Source organism: Benincasa hispida, chromosome 6 (assembly GCF_027475165.1).
Source record: "Benincasa hispida cultivar pf3 chromosome 6, pf3_genome.v1.1, whole genome shotgun sequence".
Lineage (NCBI taxonomy): Eukaryota > Viridiplantae > Streptophyta > Magnoliopsida > Cucurbitales > Cucurbitaceae > Benincasa > Benincasa hispida.
In genome coordinates, this window is record NC_143483.1 from 50,352,234 (window position 1) to 50,361,510 (window position 9,277).

At 31.3% G+C, this 9,277-nt stretch overlaps 1 protein-coding gene across 2 annotated transcripts; it reads left to right on the forward strand.

The window, feature by feature from the left end:
* The first annotated feature begins 647 nt into the window (after positions 1-647).
* On the forward strand, positions 648-4,553 carry MKK6 (MAP kinase kinase 6). Of its 2 annotated transcripts, none has more exons than XM_039034746.2 (9): positions 648-854; positions 998-1,198; positions 1,640-1,724; positions 1,937-2,071; positions 2,909-3,133; positions 3,220-3,402; positions 3,499-3,722; positions 4,178-4,223; positions 4,302-4,553. In XM_039034746.2, exons 2-9 carry the CDS (start codon positions 1,125-1,127, stop codon positions 4,392-4,394), a joined length of 1,065 nt encoding a protein of 354 aa, XP_038890674.1. In that variant the 5' UTR covers positions 648-854; positions 998-1,124; the 3' UTR covers positions 4,395-4,553. The 2 variants fall into 2 exon arrangements, with proteins under 2 accessions (XP_038890674.1, XP_038890673.1); XM_039034745.2 differs by having other exon boundaries at positions 674-854; positions 995-1,198.
* Positions 4,554-9,277: the final 4,724 nt, after the last annotated feature.

Sequence of the window (9,277 nt, forward strand, 5' to 3'; positions counted from 1 at the left end):
ATAATAACATAACATTAAATAATTATACTAAATAAATATAAAGCTAATTGGGGCAACGGGGTAGGGTTGGGGTCGGGGGCGAGGATGGGGAATGTCCCTGTTTAGCTCATGGGAAATTTTTTCTCCCACTCTCTGCTTAATCAGGGAATTCCCGCCCCGTTCGGGGTGGGCCCTACGAAATTCCGTCCCCTTAAAAAAATTGGACATCTCTAATCTTTACCCATTTTATCTTATTTTTTAAACTATTGTAATTTGAAGATTAATCTATACTTAAAAAAAATCTATGTACAATTTCCATGGATCACTCATGGGAGTATTAAAGTGGAAAAGTAAAGTTTATTATGGCCCCTAAAACAATCAAATGGCCAAATTTCAGTAATTTTAAAAAATGGCCAAATTTCAAAAGTGGAGTACTGTTTCGGCCATCTACTATAATTATCGGTCTTTTAATCGGAAATTATTAAAAAAAAACATAAAAACATTACTTTTGACAATGTAAAAAATTCAAATATATTTTTTAAAATATAAGTTAATTTTACACCATTTCATTTCTCTAACTAATAAGAACAGCCCAACTGGCCCTCAGCCCAATCAAAATCAAATAAGTAAAAAATTAAAAAAGAAAAAAGAAAAAAAAAGGAAAATGAAAAACCCTAAAAGGAAAACCTCAGCCGCCTACCCGTCTCTTCACCTTCTCCGCTCGAACCGTTGCACCGTCGCACGCACGCTGGCTGCCGCCATCACTTTCTCAGTTTCTCCTCTACGGCTCTCCTCCAGATCGATTCTGAAAGCTCCACGGCCACCGCCATCGCCACCGCCAGTAGCCACTTCCAATTCGACATTCCACCACGAAGGTATTTTATTCATTCATTTAATTTAAACCGACCAATTCGGTTCAGTCAAATCGGACCGGACCGTAACGTCTATAATATTTACGCGCTCCTCATTGTTTTGAATTTATTTTATTAATATTCTTTTTGCTTCTTTGAAGCAGCAGATAGTCGCTTTCCTCACAGTCTACAGAGAAAAGTGGAAAAACCTCAATCGCACATTTCTCCTCTCCATTCACTTCTTTCAATCTCCTTTCGCCCTACGAATTTGATATTGAAAACATTCGGTGAAAGATGAAGACTAAGACGCCATTGAAGCAACTCAAGCTTTCTGTTCCTGTTCAAGAAACTACCATCCGTTCTTTCCTGTAAGTTCACTTCATTTTTTCTTTTGTTTTCTACTTAGTTTTTTTTATTATTTCTTCTTCGTTTCATTTCCTTGTAGCTACTCTTTATTTGTTTATGTGTAAATATGCTATCATGTGTTTCTCAATGGAGGTTCGACTGACTTGAATTATTAGTTTCTTGGAAATTTACGCTGCTGCGGAGTAGATGAAGTTTTTTAGAAGTTTTGTGAACTTATCTTTTGTTGTCTGAATAAATTCAAATAACTGGCTTCATCGATGTACTTTCCATTTCGGGTGTTTCAAATTTCAGGAAGGACTTAGGGTGATCTGTTCGATTTATAATAATAATAATAATATTTTTCGTTTTAATTATCGTTTTCCTACAGATTTCTGTTTCATCGATTGTTGTTGAAAAAAGGGAAAAAAATTCAATACTCGCGTTTCTGATTTTGTAAACTTCAGGACTGCGAGTGGAACATTTCACGACGGCAATCTACTACTGAATCAGAAAGGATTACGGCTTATATCTGAAGAGAAAGAAGCGCAGGTAAGTTTCTTTTACTTCAAACATCCTAATTCGAAGTGTTTAAACGTATAGTTTGCAATCTGAATCCGTGAAAACTGGCCTAATCTGGTTATTTGTGTGGTTTATATTCATGGTAGATCTAGATGCATGATTCTACCGTCTTTCCAACTTCTAGGTTCCTTTATGCATATGCATCAAAATCACTTTTTCCTTTTTTAATTTTGTTTGAACAGACTACAGATTGTAAGGAGCTTGATGCTGATTTCTCATTGGAAGATCTAGAGACCGTGAAAGTTATTGGAAAAGGAAGTGGAGGTGTAGTACAACTTGTTCGACACAAATGGGTTGGGAAACTTTTTGCCTTAAAGGTTGTTATATTTGTGAAACAATTTTACACTCTTGCATCTGTTTTTGGTCATTGTACTTTTGCTTTAAGTTACTCACACATTTTATTCCTAAATTTTATCATAGCTTTATATTAGTTGATGAATCTGCTGCAACAAGCTAGCAGTTTCTAACCTTTACATTTAATTTGGAGGTGCTAGTAAACTGCTATTGCGTCCGTTTAGTTATGAAGATAAATGCAAACTCCCTTTCTAAAAGCAGTAGAGGTTGGTCTTGGTTTACATGTTGATTTTGTTGAAGGCGATAGTTCTTACAAAAATGTAGGACAGTGAACTAGTTTTATCTCTTTGATTTATGAAAAAGAAAAAGGAAACAATGAAGTTTTGGTAATGAAGTGTAAAAGCTAGATCTTGCAGTGACTCAATGGTGACTAGTGAGAGTAATATGGTATACTATTCATTGTTATGCATATTTCTGTGATACGATAGAATTATGTTTGATGTTGATTCATTGTTCTATTTGTTTCATGTCTTCTTTATGCTAAAAATAGATCACCACACTGTAAAAAAATATTTGCAAAATTAACTTGTCATCCTGTTTTGAAGTTTTCAAAATTTGAACCCATGGTAACTGTTTGGTTTTGGTTTTCTTAAATCTATATAGCTTATTTATCCAAACTCCAAGGTCTTAAAATTTTCATTTTGCTTAGATTTTAGTATGCTTAATGATCATTATTTCTATCATGTCTCCATCAAAATCTGCAATCACTTGTGCTATTTTGGCTTTTACATACACTTAAAATAATCTCGAGTACAAATTCTTTAACTCTGCTGGAAAATCTTTCCTGCCATATGCTTCAGGTAATCCAGATGAACATACAAGAGGATATCCGTAAACAGATAGTACAGGAACTGAAAATAAATCAAGCAGCACAATGTCCACATATTGTGGTCTGCTATCATTCTTTCTACCACAATGGTGCCATTTCTCTTGTGCTAGAATACATGGATCGAGGTTCTCTAGCTGATGTAATCAGACAAGTCAAAACAATTCTTGAACCATATCTTGCAGTTGTTTGTAAACAGGTCTCTGGATTCTGTTATTCACTTCAAAAGCTGAATGAAAAGGCCAAGTTTTTTTTATTCATGCTCACACACCAATTATATTCCAGGTTTTACAAGGTCTTGTTTACTTACATCATGAGAGACATGTTATACACAGAGACATCAAGCCATCCAATCTACTTGTGAATCATAAAGGTGAGGTCAAAATAACTGATTTTGGAGTAAGTGCAATGCTAGCAAGTTCTATGGGCCAGAGAGATACATTTGTAGGGACTTACAATTACATGTCGGTACGTGTAATTCCCCCTCGAGACTGTAAAAACATTGAATGAATGATTATATGCACAGCGTTTTGTTTATGACATTGGTTTTTACTTCCCTTTCAGCCTGAACGAATTAGCGGGGGAACATATGACTATAGCAGTGATATATGGAGTTTGGGCTTGGTAGTACTTGAATGTGCCATTGGAAGGTTTCCTTATTTGCAGTCTGAAGAGCAGCAAAGTTGGCCAAGCTTTTATGAACTTCTAGAGGCAATTGTAGCAAAGCCACCGCCTTCTGCTCCACCTGATCAATTTTCCCCCGAGTTCTGTTCCTTCGTTTCTGCTTGGTAATGACTTCTTTTTCAGCTTTTCTCATCTTGGTTAGTTATGTCCTAACAAGCACGGATGTTTTAGTTTAGCTAGTGTATTTATGTTGGACACTATTTTTTTTACACTTATTAGACACGTACCAGACATTTGTTAGTGTAATAAATGTGTTAAACATGCATAGAACACTTGTTAGGTAGACTAAAAAGATATATGGCAATCATAATAAATTTTGAGTGTAAAATACATCAAACTAATTTTTTAAGCATATAGATGCATCACTCTAATTATTTTGAATTTTCTTTTGGTTTTTAAAAATGTATACTTCAATAAATGTGTCGTGTCCTAGACTTTTAAAAAATGATGTGTTGTGTTCGTATCATGTTGTATCTGTATATGTGCTTCTTAGGATATGTCCAAATGTAATCCTGGTTCAATTCAGGTTTTGACATTTCATTTTCATTACAATTGGCAGCATTAAGAAGGACCCTAAAGAAAGATCATCATCATTAGATCTTCTGGTTGGTAGCCTTTGTTTTCCATTTCAATTTCAAGTCATGAATGTCAATCTCCTTAAACAACTCTCTTTGTGCTTCTAGAATCATCCTTTCATCAAGAAATTCGAAGAGAAAGACATTGATGTCGGGATTCTCGTAGGCAGCTTGGATCCTCCGGTAAGTTTTCCTAGATGATAATAATAATAATAATCATCATAAAACATCTATGTTTACTGTAATATTTTAGAAAAAAAATTACAATCTTTGTCTACCTTGTGTAATATGCTTTTGCCTTGTGAAACATGGAATGTTGTCAAATCAGTGATTTCGTAATGTCAATCTCAATTAACCAAATTTATTTATTTTTGTAAAAACATATCCAGGAAGCTAGAATGAAACTATTAGGTATGGAAATTAGACTCAGTGAAGAAATTTCCAGGAAAATATTCTTGTTAAAACAACATTTAGATAGATTTTCTCTCTTATTTTACTCCACAAACCTAATTCTTCACGACACAAAACTGCAAATTTAAAACAATTTTTTTCTACCGAACATGATTGTTTACTTTAAATTAATCAAGTTTTAAGATGTACTTGACACGAAATCTCTCTCTCATTCTGTAGAATTAGAAAAAACCTAAATTACTAAAAAGAAAATTAGTCCATATTATTCCTTTGGTTTAATATTATTTTAGTTATTTTAGTTTTGATTTTGGTTCATACTTATTCTTGGACTTTCGAAATGTTCATTTTAACCTCTATACTTTCAACTTTGGTTCATTTTAGTTTATATTATTTTAAAATGTTCATTTTCGTTATTGTATTTTCAACTTTGATTCCTTTTAATTTCTCGAACTTTTAAAAAGAGATCATTTTAGATTCTTTAAAAATGAAAAAGAAATGAAAATAAACGAACCAAAATTATCAAAGTACAAAAAAAAAAAGAATCAAAGTTGAAAATGTATGGACTAATATGAATGTTTTAAATGTATAGAGGCCAAAATAAATCAATATTGAAATTATAGATATCAAAATAAATATTATAAAAATATAGAGACCAAAATAAATAAAATCGAAGATAATTTTGAAACATATGTCAAGAGCATTATTGCAAACTTTTATAAAAAAAGCGAGAAATATGATGTAATAATATTTGTAGAATGATTTTATTCAACTTCTCTCTCATAGCTGTTTTTCTTAGCCAGAAAATCCAACCTGGCTTCAAAAGTCGTTTTTGCTACTTTTTCTAGTTTTTTTTCCATAGAAATCCCGATTCCTTATCAGTTATCCTTCCATTTTTCCAATTCGATTCCAATTGCTTACGTTGGTTCGAAAGATTTGATTTTAATTTTATTATTAGCGAGTCTACGAGAAGTTTCTTTTTTCTTTTGGCAAAATTGATGTTGGAAATGAATTCTTGAAATCCTTTATTGAGAATATTAATTATTTAATCAAAATCAATTGAAGAATTGAAACCGACTAATATATATATTTTTTAAAAAAGAGCCAAATTGTCGAACTCTTAATATCGAACTGACGAACTAATTTTTTGCTTTATATTTTATAAAATCAAATCAATCCACGGGTGTTGTTTGATTTTAGTTTGGATAGAGGTAATGAATCATTTGCAACTATGATTTTGTTTAATATTTCTTTCTTTTTTTTTTTTTTTTTGAAGTAACAATAATATAAGAAATATTTAGGCCAATGTAATCTGTGCCAAGTGTATAGGAATGGGTTCGTAAAATGATTTTTTTTTTCCCAATAGTTTCGCAAGTTTCATTTTTTCTAAGAAAAAAACATTTGATCCATTTTCTTTTTATTCCAAATCAATTAAAAACAACGATTTAAATTTATTGTTTTTTCTAGATATAAACATTAGTAAACAATACCAACACCATCCTCTTCATTCTAATTTCTATTCTAAAAAAAATTGTTCTCAATAACAGTTTTAGTTATCTTATTCTAATTTCCTTCCAATTTTTGTTTTCATTTGAGCAAATGTAGCCTAAACACCATTAAGTGATTTAACTATCTCTACATTTTTAGTCCCACGATTGTATTTGTGATGCAATATCCTTCAAAGAAAGGAGTAGTTGTAAATATTATAATCAGACTAAAGAATTAACGAATATAACAAAAATTAGAATAAGTCCTCGAAGTTTATCACGGATAGATTTTACCATATTTAAAATTCTTTAAATATGTTGTTATATATTTAATTAGTTCTAGAAAAGCCACTCATTGTAATTACCCTCAAAGAAAAGTAAATGAGAATTAAGGAATAAAAATGCTTTTTTTCTTTTTCCTTACAACATTTTATTTATTTCAAAACCAAATTAAGGAGACAACTTTTAATATATATTGATTGAATGCAACACAAGTATACCTCCCAATTCTCAGGGGAAAAAAGGAAAACGAAAACCACAGAAAGGGGTAGAGATTTGGATGGTGAGTCAGTTTCAATTTCTGTGGGTATAATTTGAATCCCTAAGAATCTTAAAATGAAAATTGGGCATATGGTTTTGTCACATGGATAAGATCTCTTACATAAGCAAATTAAAGGGTAAGGTAAAGGTCTACCTTCAACCAACAACGTGTGGTGCTTATTTGAAAACCAATCACATTTTGCCTAATCAACCATAAATTTTGATTCCCTTAGTCAAACCTCCTTATCCTTCTTCTTCCATTCCCAAAATACCCTCCTAAACATCACACTAAAGGAGGGTATTTTTGGAAATCCAAGATTTCCAAAACTTCCCACCTAAAATATTTATATTCATGGACCATTTATAGTAACTCCTTTTCATAAAAGTTAAGAATGGAGATAGGCAGATCTAAGTATAGGGATCTGACTATTAGAAATAGGTTGACTAAGAATTAATGTTAATTAAGGTTTCGTATGGTAATTCTTTGTTTTTTGATTTTTGTTTTTAAAATCAAGCCTATTTTATCTCTATTTTTTTTTACCATGACTTGCATTTTTATTAAGTATAATGATTGAATTCTTAATCAAATTCTAAAAATAAAAATAACTTTTTGAAAACTACTTTTTTTAATTCTTAAAATTTCGCTTGGTTTTTTAAACCATGGGTGAAAAATAAATAACAAAGGAAGAATTTGGAGGTAGAAATAATATACATAAACTTAATTTTTAAAAACAAAAACAAAAACAAGAAACAAGATAGTTACTAAACAAGGCCTAAATGAGCCAAAAATAGTCTCAAAATCAATGTGTCCTTGTTTGACAGAGAATCTAGATTCTGTTTTATGTTATTAGATCTACCGAGTTCAATAAATGTGTTTGCCAGAAATCTAAATTTTGTTTTTGAAAACCTTTTTGAATTATTTGATCCACATAGTGCAAATTCTAAAAACAATATTTTTATATTTTTATTATATCCAAAGTTTGAACTTTCAATTTTATAATGTAGAATTATATTAAATGAAGATAAAAAGCATTTAAAAATATAATATGTCATGTTATAAACTCAATTCATTTTCTAAAAAAATATAATATGTATTATGTAATGTATTATAAGTTATATAATATTACAAAATAATAATTATACAATTTTTTTAAACATAAATCATATTCATAAATAAATTAATAATAATTTATTATCAACTAAATATTAGTGGATAACTACAACTAATTTTATGATTATATAAAATATATAGTATTAAACAAATTTAAAACAATTATTTGAATTAGAGTCTAATTTCTGCTACCAAACACATACATATAAGAAATATGAAATACAATTATGTTTTTATTAAATTCTTTATTTTTAAATTTCTATTTTTAAATTCTCTTAAGTCATTATCGCGTTTTTCAATTCTATAATTCGAGTGTATGACTTCATATTGTTAATTTTTATTAATCATGAATTTTCCTTGCATTGGCATTTCATATCCGAAACAGTGTGGATTGTGACCTTCTCATTTTTCGAATTAGAAGTGTAGAAAGATAGAAAATTGATTAATCACTTTTTAAGCTAATTTGAAAATTCAATCTATGTCCATGAAGTAATTGGATATACATATATATATATTTTTCTGTTTATTTTATATTGATTGAACATTAGATGATAAATTACTTATTAACTTTTTTTTTAGAAAAATAATAATAAAAAACAATGTGCTATTCATTCAAGTATTTAAATGTGAGAGTTTTTGAACCTAACTTAGATGACCAAACAGAACGACAATCAACAGAAATAAAACGAAAGCAGTAAAGAACACCAAGATATATAGTGGTTCGACCAGATTGGTCTATATCCACTTTGAGAACCAACTTGAATTAATTTATTAATGAGCAATAAAGGAATTTTACAATTACAGATAATCAACAAATTCACCAATCTGTAATTTCAGTATCCATTGATATCGAGAGAGATCTGCACACAACGTCGCCTCTGACCACTGAGAACAACCCGCTGCAAAACAGCCCAAATAAATGTGCTACCCGCCTCTGACCGGAAACATCCTCCACGGTGAACTTCTCAGATCGGACCGTGACACCCGACCTCGGCACCCACCAGACTGGAACTGATTTAAACCAGTCGAGAACCAACCACTGAAACACGCGAGAACCGGCCGCTGATTGAAACCACGTGAGCATGCCGCGGATGCACGCCAGTCGAACCACCCATGGTCGGACGAAATTCGAACTCCAATCTTCGTCCCAGGCGGCTTCTCGTTCTTCAGACGGCTGCTGTTGCACCGAAATCACCCAGGCGACTCCCTTTTTTCTTCTACCGTTCAGTTCGACACACCCTCTCTAGAGTCACACGATTTTCAGCCCTATTTTGGAGAAGAAAGGGATATTACAAAAATGCAACTGCTCATTATTTACAAGAATGCCATTGGGCCTTTAAATTTTCCAAAAAAACCCAATAAAACCAACTTAAATACCTTGTTATTTTTTACAAATCTCCCTCATAACAAGAATATTTAAGTGTCAAGCTGATTCTCCAATCTTCCTATCATCCAGATTTAATATTCAGCCTATCTAATAGGTATTTGAACCCATGGGCTGACCTTAGTTAATATATCTGAAAAATTTTCAACTGTAT

Bases quoted from the DNA above. Each gene is read 5' to 3' on its own strand.
- MKK6 (XM_039034746.2), top strand. From the start codon at position 1,125: ATGAAGACTAAGACGCCATTGAAGCAACTCAAGCTTTCTGTTCCTGTT. The intron at 1,199-1,639 runs GTAAGTTCACTT...TGTAAACTTCAG, and splicing joins ACTACCATCCGTTCTTTCCT to GACTGCGAGTGGAACATTTC. The intron at 3,403-3,498 runs GTACGTGTAATT...CTTCCCTTTCAG, and splicing joins GGACTTACAATTACATGTCG to CCTGAACGAATTAGCGGGGG.